The sequence below is a fragment of the Callospermophilus lateralis genome, chromosome 6 (assembly GCF_048772815.1).
Source record: "Callospermophilus lateralis isolate mCalLat2 chromosome 6, mCalLat2.hap1, whole genome shotgun sequence".
Classification (NCBI taxonomy): domain Eukaryota; kingdom Metazoa; phylum Chordata; class Mammalia; order Rodentia; family Sciuridae; genus Callospermophilus; species Callospermophilus lateralis.
In genome coordinates this window covers 36,461,879-36,485,034 of record NC_135310.1, presented here as the reverse complement: position 1 = coordinate 36,485,034, position 23,156 = coordinate 36,461,879, and the positions used below count along the sequence as shown (strand labels likewise).

At 37.2% G+C, this 23,156-nt stretch overlaps 1 protein-coding gene across 2 annotated transcripts in view; it reads right to left on the bottom strand.

Annotated features, from left to right (window-relative positions):
- Arhgap18 (Rho GTPase activating protein 18) overlaps positions 1-23,156 on the bottom strand; it is a 172,892-nt gene that overhangs the window by 7,294 nt on the left and 142,442 nt on the right. For both annotated transcript variants that reach the window (XM_076858265.1, XM_076858264.1), the window contains exons 8-12: positions 21,551-21,628; positions 18,509-18,668; positions 16,818-16,900; positions 12,527-12,733; positions 10,455-10,595 (exon numbers count right to left, since the gene is read on the bottom strand). In XM_076858265.1, coding sequence (XP_076714380.1) covers positions 10,455-10,595; positions 12,527-12,733; positions 16,818-16,900; positions 18,509-18,668; positions 21,551-21,628 — 669 coding nt within the window. The remainder of the gene's footprint in view (positions 1-10,454; positions 10,596-12,526; positions 12,734-16,817; positions 16,901-18,508; positions 18,669-21,550; positions 21,629-23,156) is intronic.

Sequence of the window (23,156 nt, the reverse complement as noted above, 5' to 3'; positions counted from 1 at the left end):
AGCGTCTGAGTACCAAATAGTAGATAAGACACAAGTCCTTTAATCACATAAACATCACATTTTAAAAATGTACATGTCTTAAAATGCTTTTTCTTTTTAGACAAAGCATAGATGCCATTAATTTCTATGTTCAACAATTATATGCCTTTAGAATCAGGCGACACAAAAGCACAGGTGTCCTCAAAAGGCTTAAACTTGATTTTCAGTAACATAAGTGATTTCATGTGGGAATAAAGAAAAAGAAGTGACCTTGAAGAGGACTGACTGCCCAGGGAGCATGGCTTTCCCCACCCCTGACAATTCCAAACCATGTCAAGACTGGACCCTCAGCTTGGTTTTGTGACTTCTACTACCTAGGTCATGTAACTGGACCCAATTACCTTAGTCTATTCTCTGACCTTGACCTCTAGGATAAAAATCTAACTTAACCTTTTCCTTGACTGACAAACCGCTTTCATTTACAACATACTAGAAAATGAGCTGAACAATTCCTTACCATGCCTGGAGCATCTCCTCTGGTACTATTATCTTTTTCTTTGCAGAGCAGTTAAATCGATGCTATAACACAACTCGGGGGGCAATCTGGACCTCTCCCTTGGGGATAATCTCTATAGTTTATATTTCCTACTATGGCCGTTCTACCTGCTAGCCTGTCCTCAACTATGTCTCCTTCAATAGGAAATGGAAAACAAGAAACAGGTACTGTAATAGCAAAACATGAAGCATTGAACTGTATTTACAGGACCCTTGTCCACTCAGGACAATACACATTGTCACATGTCATTGGCATTTTCAATTCCCTTAGTCTATTATTATCATCTTGTACAGGGCCTTGAATGGCTGGCTAGAGTTTCAGATAGCCACATACTTTATGCCGACATTAAAAGTTAAGAAATACTGGTTAAGTCATGGCTGCAAAATATCCTTCCATATTGGTTTTGTTGGAGGAAAGTAAGTAGCAAACATTGTCCCGTAACTACCTATTAGCCAGCCCAAGAATATTAAAAAAAAAAAAAAAATCCAACTTACATTAATACTTAAGGTGAATAAGATGTAAGTTTTTATATACAGAAGATCCATAGAAATGTATTATAAAACCAAAATGTACCAGGAAAATACATTGGAGAACTGGGGGATAGAGCGACCTTACTCCCTGTCTTTCCCTCTCAACTGTTGGTGTGTATTCCACAGTTTGCTTAGAAAGGTGAACAAAAATTCACTACAACCACCGCATGTTATCCTATCTGTACACGCTTTATCCTAATTCTGGACTATTTCTGCTATCTATACTTGGAGACCAGCCCATACTTTATGCACCCTTCTCTTCCATAATCCATAGGATAAAAGCAATGTCTTACATGGAACCCCATATATGATGGGCATTCTAATATATGCCACATATCTATGGCTGTAGCTACTCATGTTAATTGATTAAATGAATCACTATTTTTTACTAAAAATGATAGGTTGACAGTAAATAACATTTCTCCAAAATAAAAGCCTACCAACATGCTTTCCTTTATTGCCAAAATATAACTCTAGACACACTGTCTAAAATAAGTTAAGCTATCACATAGTATTCCTTCCTCTATCAAGAAAAAGTAAGGAAAAATGTGAAAGAAAGCAACTGAATATGCTATATGAAATAATTTAGTCATTTACTTCTGCAGAGAGTCAAGGAGAAAAGTCAGGGTTTCCAACAGTAGCATGCACCTACTTGGGGGTATAGCCCTCTTCCCCTCTGAGGATCTCAAGGAGAGCTGAAGGCCTACTCTAATAAGCATAGACCTAAGCATTCTCAATGAATTCAGGGATTATGGCCATGCTTCCTCAAAAGTGCAGCACTAAGTTTAGTATGGTGTCAGAATGTCCAAGAGAGAACTACATCTGACACAGAATCCAGAGAAGTGGGCAGGGCCTGTAGGGATCAGTGGCAGAGCACAGGCTTAGCATGCTCAAGGCATGGGGTCCAATAACCACTCCTACCACCAGACATACTCAAGTCTTTCTGATAGGAGTTTGAAAAAGGAAGACTTCAGGCAGTAGCTTCTGAAGGCATTGTGTGTATAATGTTAGGAAATTGCCACATAATGTGCTCAGGGCTGAATTTTGCCAATGTTTGCCAACAGTGGCCTAGGCATTCTCCAGTGGGTTCCTTAGGGCTGGGAGTAGAACATTTCCCACACCCTTTCAGGGGATGAGGCTAGGCCAGCTCGGCTCAGCATTAACTCTTCCCAGTCTACTGACTGTAAAAAAGGTCGACTCATTTCACACAGAGTGGGCACATCGATACTTTTCATTTGGGCAGACAATGGCACACAGCAACTTCCCAGGTCAACTGGAGAACTTGCAGTCAAACCAGGTAAGAGTGCATGGCTTGTGTGTCTATGAGAGGAACAAGTCTCAGTTTGTTTAATTATCCCACCCAACTCTTGCAACAATGCTGAGATTGAGTGACTCCATGAATCTACCAGGCCCTTTACTGTTGGAGATGAGCTTAGCCAGTCAATGTAATGATAGAGAGCTTAAAAGTTGTTTCTGGAAAGTTTTTCAGAGTATAGTGACAAGGGAGGCCAAAATGATATTTACATGAAGATGATAAACAATAAATGATGCCAAAGCTCTCGTTTAAATGGTGTATGACAACTGCTATTAAGCTCCAGAATCATGCTGCATCAAACTCAAATCCTATTAGTATACTAATTACATTGAGCTGCCAAGCTTTGAAAAGACACAACATGCCTGATCATTAAGCCAAACAGTCTGTTCTTAACTTAAGCCATAATAATAGCTGAATCTGGGCACAGTATAATCTTTGTGACCTTCCTATTTCATGTTCTCTGGTGTAACAGCTGCGACACTATCCCCTTTTCTAGGGGAGGGGATACTTATGAAATGAAATTATGTGATGCACAGTAGTTCTGGAGAAGTATTTGACTAACATATCCTTAAGGTTTAGTTACCAAGGATTTTATATCTTGGTATTAATTTCTTTTGCATGCAAAGACTATTACAGCAGAGAAAATGATCTCATATTGTTCTTTTTTAATGTTTTGAACTAAGATTTTTTTAAAATCTGATTTTTTTGGCCTGAATGATTTTAGTATTTCATAAGATATGGCTTTGTTCATATTTTTGCTCTCTAGAAATTTAATGTCAGATCATCAGAAGAGATAATTTCTTTTTCATTAAAACATTATAAAGCTGATATTTTTAATGCTACACAAAATGCCTTTCATCTTCAAAAGGGCCAACTGGAAATAGAGCTTTTTAAAAAAATGCCAGATATATACTTTAGAAAATTAAATAAGGAAATTTTAGCAAGGTATCTTAAACAAAAATGGCATGTTCATCACCCTAGTCAAAATCAACAATACTTGCAGGTAGTGACATAGATGGGATTCTCTATTATCCTGAACTAGGATTGCTTATAATTGGGTCTTCATTATCCAAATGCCTCAAACTTTTTCTCCAACTTATAGGGTCAGACAATTTTAAAGGGGCTTTAATATCTTTCATAATTAATAAGAATTTAATTTCCAGTGAAATAAGTTCTGATATTTTTCTCTTTTAATGTGGTTGTTTTTATGACACTTTGATTTTTTTTAATAGTGCATAAAAATAAACAAGATTTTGTGCTTGATATTGTAATTTGATTTTCCACATGGTTCCAAGTTACTGTTTCCAGACCTAAAGCAGATGCTGGAAACAATACCTGCAATACTGCTCTAGGGTGAGAGCTGCTAAATAAAACCAGAGATGGAATTCTGAATAGAGGTGTGATTTACGGGCACACAAACCAAGGCTCCATATTGCATGCAGCCAACATGAGGATGCTTCTGGTGGCTGCAACAATTTTTTTTTTCCCCCAAAGCCCTGAACTTTAAAATGCTACAAGATCATTCCGGAACTTCTGGCAAGTCACATACCTCTCTAAAACTTAAGTTCCTCTGCAATAAATGAAGCTTGTGTCATCAGGCCATCCTGAGTTAACCATGCGATGAGAACGTTTGTTTCCTTGACCAGTGAGGTCAGATGTGAGGAGCATAACATATTTCACATATCCAAGTCCCTTGCTCTCCTAAAGGTATAGCTTTCCTGTGGGAAGTGAGCCTGAATGGTGGATGATCATACAGATCAAAGTCCACAACAGATATCCAAGCCTGGAAGATTTAGCAGTTCACAACGAACTGCCCCCACATCCTTGTCAGAAGCAATTATGGGGAAAATAATGGGATGTCTGATTTTCTTAAAAAGTGGGGAACAGGATCTAACTAGAAAAAAGATGTATTTTTTTAATTGATGTTGGGGTTCATGCAATTTCTACTTTTGTGCACATTAGAAAAAAGATCTGTGGTACAATTAAGGAAATTATATATACATACACATACCAAATGAGAGTGTTCCCTTACAGTTTCAATGTAATTCACATACTCAAGTCCCACTTTGGAAGATTCTGACTCAGTAGATCTAAGGAGTGGCTTAACAATGTCTTTTATTTCTATATACTATAGATGCTTCCATGGAAAACTCTGGCTAACACCACTAATCTCACCCTAGCTTATAAAATTAAATAACTTACACTCATTAATGGCAGTGCTAGAGATGTATGCTGAAGCCATATAGCTTCTGCTAAGTGTGTGAGGGACACCAATCCCTACAAATCAAAACCTATCAGCAAATGGTTAATTTTAATGGTTCACAATGTTATTTTCTCCAATTGTTTCTTCCTGTGATAACAGATAGTATTTAATATGCTGTAGTCATTAAAAACATTTGTCTTATTAGGTAAATTGAGTGTGTCTTACAACCTGGCTCAAACTATTAATTTATCTAGTCAAGCATATCTTAATAACATGAATACCCAATTATGTATAGTTAGATTTAATAGCATGCAAAACTTAAAAAATATTACCTTGATGAATTTTCATGATCTATAATCTCTTTTACTCTCCAATCCCTGGAAATCTGTCTTCTGCCATCAATACTCACTGGCAATACTTTGGCAAAGTCATAACTGACCTTCAAATGCAAAAGCCCTTGGACCTTTATCCAATGTAAACCACCTCCTCCCTGCCATATTGGTACTACTAACCCAGCTCTATTTTGCTCTTCCTGCCTGTGCTTCTAAGACAGTACACATTCTTCAACTTTTTGAGGGTGGGGGGGGGGGTAACCAGAGATTGAACCTAGGGGTACTTAACCACTGAGCCACATACCTCCCCATTCCCCACCCCTGTTTTTATTTTGAGAGAGTGTCTTGCTAAATTGCTGAGGCTGGCTTTGAACTTGTGATCCTCAGCATCCCAAATTGCTGGGATTAAAGCATGTGCCACCACACCTGGCTCAATTTAATTTTACTTCCTATTTGTTATAGTTTAGATATTAGGTGTTCCCAAAAAGCTCATGTGAGACAATGAAAGAAAGCTTAGAGGTGAAATGATAGGGTTATGAGAGCCTTAACCTAGTCAGTGTGTTAATTCCCTAGAAGGGATTAATTAACTAGGTGGTAACAACAGACTAATAGGATGTGGCTGCAGGAAGTGGATTATTTGGTATAGATTTTGTCTTTGTTGAACAGAGCTCTTTCTCTCTGCTTCTGGGTGGCCATGTCTTGACCTGTTTTCCTCCACTACATACTGTTGCCATATGTTCTGCCTCACCTCAAGCCCTGAGGAATGGAGGCAGCTATCTATGGACTGAGAATTTTGAAACCACAAGCCCCAAAATAAATTTTTCCTAGTTGAATTGTTCTCGTCAAGTCTTTTGGTCACGGTAAGCAGAAAAAACTAATTAAAACATTATTACTTCATAGCCTCGGACCAGCTCTACTGCCCTCTTCATTGGATCACTACTTAAATATTAGTGTCCCCAAAGATCTGTCTACGCTTTTATTATCTCATTCTACATATCCAGCTTGTGTGCTGTGAAGCACACTGTATGGCTTCCATTACAATCTCTAGGCACCTCTGCCCCTGGATGCTCCATGAACTTTGCACCCAGGTAGTCATAGTAACCCAAGACATAAAAAGACTGATATTTCAAGTCTGTTCCCTTTGCTTGATACATTATCTTGCTGATAAAGCTGTCCTAGCAAAATTAGGTAAGTCGTTCAATATCCTTTCTTCTACCCTCCTCCCATCCAACCAGTATCCATGTCCTGTGGGTCCCACTGGCTCATAATCTAAACTACTTTCCATTCCCAACTGGGCCTTGGCTCCATCCCAGGACTGTTTTAAAAGTGATATATAAAACTTCTAACAGCAGTAATCCATGTTCATTACCAACCATAAACTCAGTATTTTGGTATATTTCCTTTTTACAGTTCTGTGGTCCATGGAGAAGTAGAGGATAATGGTAAAATCCATGATTAAAAGACAACCAGATTTGGTTTCAAATTCCTGCTCTACTATCTAGATCAGCTTGTTAAGATTGCTGATCCTGAAAAATTGTGCTCTATATGTGTACTATGAATCGAAAGGCATTCTGCTATTATGTATAACAAATTATAATAAATGATTTTTAAACACTGCTGATCCTCACTTTCCTCATCTGAGGAAAAAAATCAAAGGAATATACTCCAACTAGACTATCATCCTGATAATGTTTGTAAAATGTTTACCATCATGCCTGACCTGGTAAGCATTCACCAAAAATAAATAAGGCACTGTCCTTAACAAATATTGCAGTATATGTTTTTTTTTCCCCAGTACTTGCGCATTTTCATAGTATTTCACTCTAAGTATGCCATGACTGGTCACCTCTATTCTTTTGGATTATTTCTGATTTGGGCTGATATAGACTTCTATGGCAATAGAAGTCCACAGTAGATATCAGATCTTTGCCACTGTATTCTCCAAAGGGAATCTCCCACCAACCCTCCTGTTTCCAGTTTTCCCTTCTCCTATCATAGTGGCTGTTCTAAAATGCAAATATAATCATGGAACTCCTGGGGCTCAATCTTCCAGAGTTGTGTGTGAGACATGATGAGAAGGCTGTGATAGCCCTTGAACCCAGTTCCTGCTTTTCCTCTGGCCCTGCCTCTCTATGCTCCTTGCCAACCAGTCAGTATGACCTGAGTTTTTCCTCCAACTAGATGAGCAACAGACATCTCACACTCAACAAGCCCCAAAATAAAATCACAACCTTCCCCATATCAACTCTACCTTCTAAGTTCTCAGGCTACAACCTTTGAGTCAGTTTTCACTTCCTTCTCTTACAACTCAAATTACTTCTAGCAAGAAATCCCAATAGTCCTAGCTTCAAAAAATATCCAGAATTCAACCACGCCTTTACTTTCAATATTGATACTCGGGTCTGCCTCCTCATCCACCTTGATTGAAAGAACCATCCACATACTTTCCCTGTTTGGGTTTTGGGCCTCTTATGTGTACACTTTACACAACTAAAAGTAACGTTTCAAAATGAATTTTTGTGTCTTTACTCAAAATCTTGAAATGAACATATTTTACTCTGGGTAAATCCAAATTCCTAATGATGATCTTTAGGAATATGTACTCTGGTTCATTTTCCATCTAACCTCATTTATACTGCCATCCAGTTGACCAACTGGGCACATTCACTCCTTACTAGTCCTCAAATACCCCAAGCAAGTTCCTGCCTTAATGCTGTGGCAAGACTCTTCCCTCTTCCTATAATGAGTTTTTAAGGATAGACCCGCAGTTGGACTCCCTGTGCTCCTCCATGGCTTTGCTTGAATAAATAAGATCCAGACTAACAATATCGTGATGGCTTCTCTCCAGATTCCCCCTTTTTGGCTCTGTTAATTATTTTTAGAGCACTGACCAAAGACAAACACGCCAATTATTTCAAGAACTTAAGCTTACGCCATAGCTCAGTGGTAGGGTATTTGACTACCATGTACAAGGCCCAAGGTTCAATGCAAAAAGAATTTAAGCTCTCCGAGAATAATCTGTTTTGTTCAATAATGTAGCTCAAATGCCTAAAAATAATGCCCAATACACTATTTAAAACATCTTAGGCAGTGCTGTGCCCATAGTTTCATGTGAAATATTTGGATGTTTTCAGATGGTCAATAAAGTAGAGCGACAAGACAGAATAAAGGGGGATGGCCCATGTCCCATCCAAAAAAAATCCTCTCCAATTCAAATCCAAGCCATTGCTACCCTGGAGGAAATCGGGACCCTCCTCTAGGGACATGGGATACCCCTACATCCGATTTGTCATGAAGATGGCATTTCAAACTTACATTAAACCTTAATCTTGAAACTCTGCCAACTGATTGAAACTTATGCAAAATTCTGAACTTCCTGACCCACCATATAGCTATAGTATTTGAACTTGCCTAGTACTTTTATTTTTTTCAGTAATTATTTTCTGTGCCTATTTACTCTCCCCATTAAAATGACAGCAACTTGAAAAATAAATTCTGGAAATTGATTAAAGATTCTCAACCACACTGACAGGTCAAACAGACCTCCCCATGGCAGTGAAGCCAGGAAGCTCCCACTGAGGGTTAGAGCAGGTCTGGTGACGCCTGAGTAACACCTCATTTTCCATATCTCGGTTTGACTCCCTGTAGGCTCTTTGGTATCTACTGCCTGCTTTCCAGCCTGACCATACTCCAATCACTCACCTCCAGCACCTCTGAGCTATATCCCTCTCCTGGCTCCCTGAGGGCAAGTCCCCTGCACCAGCTGCCTCTGAATTCCTAACCTGAGTGGGAGCTTGACATCCAGGAAGCAGTAGCATCTTGTTAAGTGAATAACTAAATTGTAGAACAGCAAAGAAAACCAAAACTTGGGGAAACCCAAAAACTATTAAAGTTACAGCTAATATATGAAAAAGCAGACTCAAATTTCAGGCCTTAAAATGTCAACCTAGCTTTTCAATAGGGCAGAGAGAATTTTCTGCCCAGCTTATATCTAATTAGTTCAAAGGTGCAAACAGAAGACATAAAAATTAATGCTCTTTCTGTAAGTGACAAAAATTAAACATTTCCCTCTAGAAAATAACCTTTTCACTTTTTGTTAAGGACTTACTATGAAAAAGGTATCTCCCAAGGGTCTACTAAAGGCTCAGTACCACAGTATAACTGCCTTATAGAGACGAGGCTATAAAGTCAATATGAATAATTAGGGCTACAAAACAAGATATCCAATATTTATAATGGTGCTGCAGGTAATAAAGAATTCTCAAGTTAAAAATGATTCGTCAAAAATCCTCCCCAGCCCTATAATATCACGTCCTACTTCAAAAAAATGTGAACAATCTTGTTATTTCACTATATCATTTTATGTGCTTTTAAGGGCACTGAAAATTTATTTAAAATTTCACAATGCCAAGAAAGCTGTATATCCATTTAGGAGAAAATTTGGGTCATATCATTACTAGCTCTCTCAGCAGGCCAATGCAGAAGCAGCAGACAAAGGCTGATTATTGCATTTTCAAAAGGTTCCACAAGATGTCAGCATGTAACTGGACAACCTCCACCATGGTGCCGAGGGGTGTACTCACACCCCAACAGAACAATAGAAACCCTTCATTTCATGATCCTATGCTAGAGCTTTGGTAACTCAATTCATAAACGTTTTCATGCACGTTTTACTGCAAATTCTGTGGTCAATACATTGTTACAGACCTTTCTAAATACTGATAGTGAGATATTTTTTGTTCAAAATGTCTTAATTTCTTTAGAATATAACTCAAAATTCTTCTGATCAAATTGAGAACCTATGGATACTTAAGTCCAAGAACAATCCTAAGCCCTATACCAACATTAGCCAGTTTGTCTAAATTGTTTTCCCCCATTTTACGGATGAAAAACTAGCAGCCCTGTGTGGTGGCTCATACCTGTATTCCCAGGGCTTCAGAGGCTGAGACAGGAGGATCACAAGTTAAAAACCAACCTCAGCAACTTAGGATCTCTCTAAGTTGCTTAGGGCTTCACTGCCTCAAAATAAAATAAAAGAGGGCCTGGGATTGTGGCTCGGAGGGAGAGCACTTGCCTCGCATGCTTGAGGCACTGGGTTCGATCCTCGGCACCACATAAAGATAAAATAAAGATATTGTGTTCACCTATAACTTAAAAATAAATAAAATAAAAGGCCTATGAATGTAGCTCAGTGATTAAGTGCCCCTGGGTTCGACCCCACAGTACCAAAAAAATAAAGGTTCATGAAGGAGATTTTTCACTTGCTAGATACTATATAGTCAGTAGGCAACAGAGTCTCTGTGGGAGTCCTGAGTGTGAGTTGCTCATTCTTGTTATATTTCTTTGCTCCCCATTAATGGTCACATGCTGAGTCACCAAACCTGGCCAGCTGTCAACACTTATCACTGGGAGTAACAGAGGATAGCTATTGTTATCAATACATTAACTCATGTGTAGTACCAGCGCTTAGCAAGTGATAGAAAGTCTCACTATAGAAACAATGCAAATGAATAAATACAGATCTTTACAATTTTCTTACGTCATTTGTACTCTTATCTTGCTTTTCATATTTTTCTCGGTCATAAGCCATTTTCTTCAGTAATTTCTTCATGGCTTTTCTGTCCTTTTTATGGCTTTCAGTGTTTTGCTTCCTCACTTGATTGACAATAAACTTGGGAATCTATAGAAAAAGAGAAATTTAGTTTGGGAAAGAAAAAGACAGGTTACCATTTTAGAACTACAAACATTTCTTTATTGAATTTTGAGAGGCATACAAGTTCTACTTAATAAGACTCTGCAATTTTGCATTTTTGCTAGTCATTAAATCTATGGAAAGATAATGTACACTTCCTAAACGAATAATATGATAAAGAGCAACCACAGGGGCTGGGGATGTGGCTCAAGCGGTAGCGCGCTCGCCTGGCTTGTGTGCGGCCAAGGTTCGATCCTCAGCACCACATACAAAGATGTTGTGTCCGCCGAAAACTAAAAAATATTAAATTCTCTCTCTCTCTCTCTCAAAAAAAAAAAAGAGCAACCACAGGATAAAATTGACCACCCATTGTGTAAGGTTCCAAAGAGGCTTTGTGAAGTTCAAAGGCATAGTGACTTCTTCCATGCCATGGATATCAAGACCAAGACTCCTTTAGGGAATTAGTAGTAGAGGCCACTACTTCAAATTTTCCTTTGCCATCACCTCTCTGCAGCCCCTGAAGATAACCTACAGTCCCCCTCTAATAAGAGGCCTCTTTTGTCAGGAAAAGAAAAGTTTACCAAAAAACAAGAGCCAACAGGGAACTAGCAATAATCCAGGAAAAATTGATCCTTAGAATCATATTAATGACAATGAAATATATTTTTAGTTACCAAACTATAAACATGAAATAAAATTAGCATTTAAAAAATTAATAACTGGATGATTTTTAAAAATCATTTTGACCTGACCTGTATCAGTTGCCTTTATAGAGAATATAAAAATAAAGAGTTCAGAATCTAGATCATATCACTTTGCTTTTTTAACAAAATATCTGGGGTTTCCTTCAATAAAAGATTAAAATTTTCAATACTATAATTTTGCTTAGAACTTTAGTTTGTTTTTCTAAATGCCTCTCACTCAAATTCTAAATTTCACTAGAAAATGAGGTCTTAATCAACTAAACCTATCATCAATCACCATGTCCTGATTATCTGTCAAAACTTACAAGGGTGAAATGGGAAAACCATTTTCAAGACAGTCTCAGCAATCAAGGTACAAAATTTGTGTCCCTTCAAATAATAGGTCTATGAAAAATATCAGTGAATAAACTGAAGTCAAGATAGCAATAGCTCTTTAAAACAGCTCCTGCCAGGCATGGTGGCACATGCCTGTAATCCAGCGACTCAGAAGGCTGAGGCAGGAGGATGACAAGTTTGAGGCCAGTTGCAACAATTTAGCAAGGCCTTGTCATAAAAAATAAAAAGGAATGAGCTGTATCTCAGTGATAAAGCCCCATTGGGTTTAATCCCTGGTACAAAAAAAAAAAAAAAAAAAAAAAAAAAAACCAAAACAATAACCCTGCCTTGCAAGTTGATATACACCTGTGATTCCATCTGATCCAGAGGTTAAGATGGGAGGATCACAAATTTGAGGACAACCAAGACCCATCTCCAAATTAAAAAAAAAAAAAAAAACAAAATAAGGCTGGGGGTGTGGCTCAGTGGTAGAGTCCTTGCCTGCCTAGCACAAGGCTTTTGAATCTCAGAGGAAGGAAAATTGTAAATGGGGAACAAAAGGGTTGTGAAAGGACCAGTAAAAAATACAAAAGGCTGGGATTGTGGCTCAGTGGAAGAGCACCCCTGGATTCAATCCTCAGTACCGAAAAAAAAAAAAAAAGTAAAATAGAAATCCACAAGGTTCTCCTTACCTGTGTGAATAAAATGCTTTTAATTTCTGCACTCATAAATTTTAAATACAATCTTATAAAACTGGTAACAAAAATATAATGTGTTTATTAAACCATTAAAAAAGAACATTACATTTTTATATCTGCTTCATAAAAGCACATTCAAAATTGTTATAATTATGCAAAGAAATTCTATGATCATTAATGCTGTTCTAAAACATATACTTACTGTCCATAGAAGTTTCTGATACTTAATCAATAAGTGCATGATGTTTGCTGTCCCAGCTGCCATTCCAAACTCTCGTTGTTCATTGGACTTCAGACCCAATGCATGACACATAAAGAGATTTGGGGCCATGACCATTGCTACATTCATGACTGTCATTTTATTTTTCTCTTTATTATCTATGACTCTTTGGAGAAATTCCAGCAGGGCCTAAAAGAGAAATGACCATGAGATTTGTTTTGCACATGGAGATAAGAGATTAAAGCACTGAAGCAGACAAGATTTTTATGTCACTTAAAAACTAAGATGTGTAAAACCACAGTCAGCCAGCCACACCCCACAGTCCTTATTCTGGAAGCTTTTTCCTTTGGCCAGTCCACCCTGAGACAGTACTTGGCTTCTGTGAAGAACCATAGCTTGTGTGGTCTGCAGGAGGCAGAGAGTGTACCATCTGAGCTAGGAACCTACTAAGCCTCTAGGAGCCATGGAGCATTGAAAAATAGCTTAAAATATCATACAAAGATCCACTTATTTTAGAACATGCTATAGTTTTATCTCTAGGGATTATAAGGAAAAAAAAATGTCCTTAACCCATTTTGTCCCATTATCTCAGATGTAGAACACCTACAAAAACTTAAATTGAGCAACAAATATACTAGGGTAAATGAAATATTTGAATATTTATTATATTTGCAAAATAAAACTTGGGCCTTAAATGTTAAAAAGACCCATTCACCCTGAGTTTCATTTGCCTTCAGTGAAAGCACTCAATAGCTGACTAGAACCTAAAAAGAATAAAGATTGACCGAGGAATGAGGGAAAAGAGGAAAGATGAAGGAGAAGGTAGTTCTTACTGAATGAAAGAAAGGGAATCTTTCAATCAAATAGGCTAGATTATTCTCAGATGTTACCCGCTTCTAACTGTACTGCAGATGCCCAGTCTCCTCTGCACCTGCCCTCCCCAAAAGTCACCAGCAGCTCAGGTCAGCCTGCTCTGACATGGCTTCAAGTTCTCCTTTTGCCTTCTTAATTTGTCTAGAAAAATCACCGATGCACAGGTATTTGAAGTTCTCTATCGGCATGGCAATGCATTAAAACACAGTACAGAGATCAGCTCTATCCTTAGAGAAGACAGATGTTGTCCTTATCCCCACCTTACAGGGGAGAAAATCATGTTTTCAAGAAGGTTAAGTAACTTGCTAGAGTTCACACAACTACAGATGTGGAGAAGAAATTTAATTGAAGATCTATTTGGCCTTTGTTTCTAGACTCAACAACTGACTAAACAGTCATGTTTCCACAGTTAGCCCAAAATTTCTACCTTAAAAAGTATACTATACCAAATATATTATAATGGTAAGAAAAAACAAAATACAAACTGTCTCACAAGATTTCAGGGAAAAAAAAAAAACACAAAAGTTCTTAAGTACTAACAGGTTGATCTTGCATTAAGTTTAGCTGCTCTATAGACCTTGGAAAGTTGAAACAAAGATAGATCCTTAATATCTAGCAAGATTTCGTATATCTAATATCTGTAATCCAAGCCTAGTTTTCCAATAGAAACAAGTTCAAGAGAAAAATGTGAAGTTTGGAAAAATGATTAATTTTGTTTAACGGAGACTAGAACAATTGTTTAGGGACCAGTGTGTCTCTCTATGAGCATAAATTACAAAAAAAAAAAAAAAATAGGTAATTATTTTAATCATGGTGCGCACATGCAAAAATATTCAAAATATTAATATCAGGATGCTATCTAGCAGGAGGAAGAGAGTGGGAGAAAGGAGGAAAGAAGATACAAATTTAATAAGATGTTAGCCTCGCCTTGCTGAAAGAACTGCAGTTTTTTTTTTTTTTCCCCCACAAACTAAGAACTGGTGGCCATATAACCAATGTGATATTGCAACCTGTACACTTGGAAAAATGAGAAATTATCATACATTTGAATCAAATGTATGATATGTCAAGATCATTGTATCATCATGAGCAACTAATAAAAATAAAATAAAAGATTGATAACTTAAAAAAAAAACTGTAATAACTGTCCTTTTTTAAAAAAAGTATTTCCTTTATGATGAGTCACTATAGTTCCCTTCCCTGAAAACACACACTTGGATCCCAGCACAGTTATTCCTTAGCTATGTGTGGTCTTAGGGCAAATCCTTTTATATTTCTGTGCTTTAAATGTTTTCAGTTGTAAATGGATATTTCAGTCTCGTAGCTTGCAAGGATTGAGACAAAATATATAATAAAACTATAAAAAGAATACATACATATGGGTAATTATATTAACATGGATCTCCTTTTGATATTTTAAAATCATTCTTCTAATTCTCTAAATCAAAGGTAAGTATGATCAAGAGTCCAAATGCACAATAATTCAAAACAACAAATAATTTTGATTAAGCAGCTTGCCCAAATATAGGTATGCCTGGTGCCTCCTTAGATTTGCTGTGGAAATACTCTACCCAAAGCAGACACATGATCCTCTTTCTCCTGATAGCTGAGGAATAATGCAAGCACTGGATACATCACAGGAACTCTGCATTAAGTTTCCTAAAATTACATTGCAATGCGTTTCCTTTTCCTTTTGTAGACGTAAATTTAAAGTTTACTGATTTATGGTTTATGATATACCATTACAAGCTTCCATTAGAATTCTTGCTTGAAACCATCAATGTTGGCTACTTGAGTCACTAAAGCTTAAGTCAATATGTAAAATTACTTATTTGCATCTCCCAAATTTTGATCAAAAAATCCTTCTCCATTATAAAATTATCTTCTAGTAAACTTACATGCAAAATAGAATAGCAAACATACTGGAATCAGTGTTTTCTTCTAAAACTCAGAGAATTTATTTGAATAGATCTATATTTTAAGGAATTATGTGTATTTCACTTTTCACCTTCCACTCCTTGTTCACAGGGCTGTCATGCCAACAGGCATTTTTATGTGAGTAAGAGAAAGATGTTCCCCAATCTTCCCACATAGTGGAAACTATATCAAGGGCATGGCTGGTAATTAGAGGACAGGCAGAAAATCAGCCCCACTCTGTCCTGGACCCATTTCAGCAACGATCTACACATTCTTACACAGTATCCCTGCTATGGCAATATCTGAGCGTAACTAGTCCTAGAATCAGTCTCTGCCACAAAAACCAAACCTACCCTAATATTGCCTTCCAAGTCATGCATTTGACAATCAGTAGAATAGAAGATTTGTTTCTGACATAGAAAAAGGAGAAAACTCTTTAGACATTCTCCTGTTGGAGAGGCAGTGCATTGCCCCTAGTCATCCTCATGGAAGTGCTTTATCCAAAAAAGTTGAATAGTTACGTTCATTCCAAGTGCATTAGAGAACTACTGCCCATAAACTTACAGTTCAAAGAGTTTTTATAAGATGCAGAAAAAAATTCTCAAGACTGACCAAATGATGATTTTTCTTTACATGAAGTTTCTCAACATGATATTTAACTTTAAATAGAAAAAAAAATGCAGGGAATAAAAAGGCAAGGGTCCTGCTCTACCTACATAAAACAATTTTTATGGTAATGGCAAAAATTAAAGTAAATATTCTCTCAAAATTATATATTGAAATTCCCCTTTTCTTTTATAAAAGTTTATAATTAAGCCTTTACAACTACTCCATAAACTTTGGCCCTTGAGGAAAATAAATCAGTGTGGGACAATTCATACTGATTATAAGAGCCTCTAATAACACTTATAATAAGTGGCATTAAAACATGAATATTAGAACAAATCATTTCAAAATTATATAAGTCAGAAAAAAAGCCCTTAGAGAAATAACTAGAATTTGAGTTGGTCTATCTTTAGGCTAACAAATAGTTTAAGTCACCATTAACTTATTTCAAAAACTCTACCCTTTGGAACTACAAAAGATTAACATCCTTAGGCAATAGTGGGTTGTATTTATATTAGTGAGTCTTAGGATTTTCATTTTAAATATTATTAACCTTATTAATACACACTTATTAAACAGAATTTGGAAAATGTAGAAAAATAGGAAACAAAATGATATCCATTGTTTCCATTAATCAAATGAACCTTAATCATCTTTTTTGGTAGAAGAAATGCTATAGAAAAACCTAAAATGCAAAACCTAGTAATATGAACAACAACAATTAAAGACTTTCCCTCCCCATCAGTCCTCAGAAGTCTTTTCCTTTTAAACTTCTACTAATCTTTCCAAAGTAAACATCACATTGTTGTACTGTAAATAATGAAAAATCACTATGCTACGTCCTAAGGGATATTTAATGTAAATTATCCCAGCTGACCTTCAGTGTGTCTCTGTTTGCATCCGGCAGGAGGATGACAAGGAGGTTCAGAGCCTGCAGTTGTTGCTTCTTGGTTGGAAGATCTGCAGATAGATTAGATAGATCTGAACTCTTTTCTTTATTGAATATTTTTCTTTATCTTTTCAAGCAAGAAAGTTATTTGGCATAAACATTACAGTAAAATGTAAGATGCAACAACGACGACTGAGCAGCAAGCCTGGTTGAGAGAGTTTGTGGGAGATCAGTGGAGCAGCTGCCAAGAGCTTCCTCTCCCTCAGAATGCTCACTTCCAACTGTGATCATATGACGAGCGGCCTTATGTTTGCAGACACACAACAGTGCTTTGGAAATAATTTTAACTTCTGCGAGATAATTATTCCCCAATGAAAAGACACAGAAGATTGGACCTTCCATGACATGGCATCAGGATGCATCTTGTGTTTCTTTTAATAGTGAGTGAACAAATAACATGGCAAGAGTCCACTAATTTCAACAGGAATAAGTAAAACAGGGTCTTGGAACACAGTTGGTGTTTAATATGTGTTTGTGCAATGAATTAGGAAACCAAACGGCAACTAAAAGAGTCTAAGAGCTACATTACAAACATTGAATCTATGATCTTCAGTAGTCCTCAACCCATTTAAGTAATATTTATGTACATTTAGAATCATGCCAGCATTTGTCAGCAATAAATGTGGTCCTTTAATTCATATTCAGGAGATGTATGCAAAATAACACAATTTAACCATTAAAAAATATTTTAAGCAGAAGATGGTTTCTTCTGTTTCAAGATGAAATCTGTTAAAAAAATACTTCTAAACATATTTCATGTTTCCCTTATAAATTTTGAAGAAATGTTTTGGTACAAAATGACCCATGAATTCATCTCAATATTGTATGCTTTAAGAATAACCTGGAACAGTTCTGATTGACGTGGCAGCTCACCATAATTATTAACAGTGCCCCTCTTTCACTCAAAAGTGTCCCAGTCTGGAAGCTAAAGATATGGTTGCTTAAACATGTTGACAGCGTTCTTTCTTTTTTAATGGACTCTCAGAGTAAAAGGGATAATTGTGCCAGTACATAACCCTTGTAAGATCGCTGTGTTCCCTGAAAAGGGAATCAAGAACTATAACAGACATTAACTTGGAGCTTGACCAAGACCACAAAATTGCAACACACAACAAGTCTGTGTCCTCCACCAATGAAGCAGCAAAGTGCTCTGTCCCATGCTTCCTCACAACAATTTCCAAATTTAATTTTTCAGGGTAAATGCTCACAGACTCTACTACATCTCCTTGTGCTTTTATAACAACTGTTAATCCACAGCTTCTCCTGTAAGTGTTGCTTTTAACACTTGGCAAGAAAAAAAAAAAAAAAAAAAAAAACCGCATCAGAGATCTTCTGCAACTCCTATTAGAGAAGTACTTAAGTTTCCGGGTTTTAACTTTCCATTGTATTGTTTAAATGCCAAGCAATTAACCTGTACCCAAAGAGAACATCCTGTAGCCCATTTATGCAGACATGTATATTTGTAAAAGAAAAGGGAAACAGCCCGAGGTATTAGAGCACCTACCATCATCCATGAGTCAAAATGTGTCTACTTGGGTACACCTGGTTACTGCCTCACCCTGCCAAATGCATTTAAAACAACATAGATGGCTCTAGCATCAAAGAGGGATGGCACTTACTCTGCACAGCCTGAAAGGCTCTGAGATACTCTACGCTGAGCAGGGGTTGGGGCAGCTCCCGGATGAAGAGCTTCAGCAGGCTGGCTGCATCATGCTGTTTGACACTTTCCCAATTAAATGTCCCTTCATAAAACTTTGCTTCCAGTTCTTGGCAAAGATTCTGAAAGACACAAGGGGGGCGGGGGGATGGCTATCAGTAAGTGCATTTTTCCCCTGCTGAGAGTGTGATATGTTTTCTGCTTTACAAGAATTCCACTCTGAGAAGACATATTGAAGTATCAAAAGTCAATACTTCCGTTACTCAGAAAAATACTATCCCCACCTCCACCCCAGTTTTACTTTACTAAGAAGAAATTACTAAGGCCAAGATTTAAAAAAAAAAAAATACTCAAACTTTAATAATGATAGAACATAAAAATTAGTTAAAAGTTAAAATAGTCCTTCCATTTAGGGGCTTCACCTAGATACAACAATTCTTCAAGATATTAAAACAAATCACTTAAAAGAGACAATTAGTTATTTAGAAGTGTATTTGTGTAACAAAATGCATAATCAATCTTTGCACCCTAAAGCAGAAGATCACCTCTGATTAGTCACCTCTGGGAAATGGAAAACCAAATCCTATAGCAAACAAGGCATGAAAATACATCAATATACCCGTCTTCAAATGCAGCCATTCTGCTTTCAACTAACTCAAGGGAGCATTCAGAGTCCACTTAGAACTGGAAATACCTACTCATTTACCTCACAGACTCTGCAAAACTTGCTGGCCAAAACTACAACTAATAAGTCAATTTAGTTTAATGATCACTACTTTCGACATGCTTTTTTTTAAAAAAAATAAAAATAAACACCATGGCATAAATTCTATCGTGTCAGAAATCCTGTCAAAGTTTGCTGCTTCCTTCTATTAGGTGAAACCAGTCTCCCACAAGATGGTTTTTATTTTCCTTGTAAGGTGACTTTTATCACATTATCTCTTCCCAACAGAACCCCATCCTCTACCTTCATTATTTTTTTATAATTAGTGAAAAGTATGCAAGTAAACTTAGAAATGGAGAGGTGAGGGCAGAGGGAGAGAAGGAAAAGAGAAAATAGAAAAAGGAGAGAGGAAAAAGAAAAGAGGGAAAACAGAGGAAGAACCAGTAGGGCAGGGAAAAAAAGAGAAAAACAAAAATTTTGCTTCTTATTGTTAAATTATTTGTAATGGGGCTGGGGATGTGGCTCAAGTGGTAGCGCGCTCGCCTGGCATGCGTGCGGCCCAGGTTCGATCCTCAGCACCACGTACAGACAAAGATGTTGTGTCCGCCAAATACTAAAAAATAAATATTAAAATTCTCTCTCTCTCTCACTCTCTTTCACTCTTTCTTTAAAAAAAAAAAATTATTTGTAATGGACCAGCTGCTGCATAATCTGGTGGATGACAAGAGGATGGGTTAACCCAGCTGAATCCTCTTAATTGGACGTTGCAGAAATTACACCTAGTTGTTTTTCTGCCAGCCTTCCCATCGCAAAGTAAAATCCCCATACATTCACTATTCCATACTAAAGTCAACCTGTCTTGGATCCTGTGGGGTTGCCATCATGCTGTGCTCATGAGGGCCCAAAGGCTTTGAACTGTCAACTGAGAAGCACTGCTTGTGCTGACATAAGTAATATGAAGCCACATTACCTGTTTCCATTCCTTTGTAAGAGAACCCATTTCTCAAGAGCTGATCCCTGAATCGCACACAATGCCCATGATTGACTGGTGAACTCACCGTAGATGTTCATAAATGCAGAAAGACATCGACAAGTTATCAAACTTACAAACAAGGCAAGGCATTTCCAGGGACTTCTATGTACCAGACATCAAACCCAGGGGACACAAGCTGAAATCTGTCAGCAGGGTATGTCACATTACTGGAATCCTATTAAAATGAGATCACTGTGTAGGAAGAGCCAAGTTGGCTGAATCTAGTGTCTTGGAATAAGGAAACTTATCACTAGGTGATGCAAAACTGTGGAATACATGAATAGTAATTCCAATCCTAGTAGTACCAAAGCCCAGCAGTGACAAGCAACGGCAGCATGCACCCACTGAGCATCATCTCATCCTGGTCAGCTCTGAAGTTGTCAAATAGGATAATAGAACTTAAGGAAATGAACAGAGAAGATCTCTTCCCTTGATCTTATTTATTCTTGGAGTTTCAAATTTAGTCAGACAATATCTAGCATGCGAGCAGTTTCTCTGCGCTATCTCAGTTTAGAGCCAAAGCTGAATTTGAAAGATAGGGTAAAAGAGATAGTAAATGACTGCTAACCGAACATTTCTGCCAGGTGAATTTTCTAGACGTAGTTATAGTTCCAAAGGAACTCCCTTTAAAACACATGTATAATGGGAGATATATGTAGTACACCCTGCCTGCAGGGTCATTCCATATCTATTGTGCAATCACTGGAAGTTTTATCCCCCAGAACAGGAGTTGGAGCACAGAGTTGAAAACAGGAGAGTGCACAGGACCCCTAGGAGAAAAGAAAAGGTAAGGACAAAGGGGGATCCAAACTAGGAAGTCTGGGAATCCCCTCGCCTCTTTTACCAGCCAGACTTGCATCAGCTGGCCACGGAAAGAAAAGGAACTGTGACGATAGGGAGTGTGGCTGGGACACTCATTCTGCCAGCTCGCCAACACTAACAAAGTATGGGGACTATTGTCAAGGGCCATACTGTGCCAGAGTCTTATGTTCCTGTAAAAATAAAAATAAAAACTCAGTTGCTATTACTCATACTGATAAACCTATCACCACAACCCCCTATTAATATTTTGAGTCATCATGTTCTCTTTAGACTAGTGTTATTAATATGGCAATTTTGAAAAATAAAAACTTAAAAGAAAGAGAAGGGATTGTAGAAAATCTAAATAGAAAGTGAAGTGTTAAGACGTTTTATTGTTTTATTTTATCCACTTTGTTAACAATAAGGGGTGGGGAGGACAAGTTGGCTTTAAAATGCAAAAGTATAATAAAAAATTGTACATTAACAGAGCCAAAAGGTTACATTACCTTGATTCTAATGGCAGCTCCAGGTATTCGTAAGAGGCCTTCAGTTTCCAAACCTCCCTCTTCAATTTGAGAAATCAGCTGTGTATAAACAGAAAAACATGCTGATTTTGATATCTGTAACAGGTACATTTTAACATCTGTTTCATATATAAATAAATGAAAGCTGATTGCAATGACATGTACACTGGATTTTATGAGGTTTTGAATGCTAATGCACCACCACAATTCAAAACAATAAGTCCAAGAACTAGTTATAATTTAGAAAAAGTTGGCTCTGGTTTTACTTTGCAACAGAAGTGTATAATTTCGCACAACAGCTGTGGTACTCCAAACAAACAGAGAACGAAGATGTTCTTTGTTTAAAAGCAACCAAGAACATCCATTTCTTCTGTTTTTCCAGCAACATATTCTGAAATAAAATAAATTCTATGAAATTCTAGTATCTGCACAATGACATCACATTTTTAGTTTGTCCCAAGAAAGAATCACTTACAATATGAAGAAAAAAAAATTTGTTTGCTAATATTTATTTTTAAGTCTTTGATGATAAACTTGAATGTTCTTAAATAGGACTTTTAAATCAAACCAATGGCCAATGACTACACATAGCTCTCTCTTCTGGAACCCCAAAATAAAGTCTCTTTGTTTTCTTTCTAAGGAGGGAAGCCAGGTCCTCCCACATGCTAGGCAAGTGCTCTCTACCACTGAGTAATATCCCTAGTCCTTTCTGAGACAGGGTCTCACTGACTTGCCCAGGCTGGCCTCAAACTAGCAATTTGTTGTCTCAGATTCTAAGTAGTTGGGATTGCAGGTAAACACCTCTGCTCCCAGCCTTTATTTTTAAAACTATAAGCCAAAAACTCATTAAAGTAAGGCAAATGGGGGAAGTTATGGTGACAAGCTATTGAAAGCTACAAAGAAGACAAAAGTGGTCAGTTTCTTGGTAGGGTGATCTTCCAACTGGAAAACTAGAACCCACATTTCCTGGGTAGCACACAAATTGTTGATGGAGGTATTCTGTTATTCTTAAGGAAATCGATTCCACATCCTCAATTTAAATACAATGCATTTATTAACATCCTATAGGTTTCCCTTCCTACAACCTACCCACTTTCCCCATTAGCCTTCTTTTACTTCATCAGACAGAACTAGTCTGCCTCATGTGTAATCTCAGTATAACATTCTCAGCATATCCTAAGGCATAAAATCTTCCAGAGTACAAAAGAATGTTTTTCAGGAAAGACTCCTTTAATCATTAACCAAGGCGCCATAAGCCACATAGACCTGTTTTTCTCTTGTATATAAAAAAGTGCCTCTTAAGAACCAAACTAGCTCCTTTGACCTGAAATCAGTTCTATTAGGGTATGTGAACACTGGAAGCAATGGCAATTTTTCTTTAATGACATCACCTCTTCTCTCCTTGAACTAGGTGGTGGCTAAAGGATACTCTGATTTTTAGGGAGCTGGATTAAGAATTAACCAAAGAATAGTCACAAAATTCTCCTAAGGATTTATTACTAGAGGAAGTATCTTTGACCAGTTGTAGTAGTATGCAATTTTTTAAAAATTAAACCAGAAAAATTTTCAAAACCACATTGTTCAATAG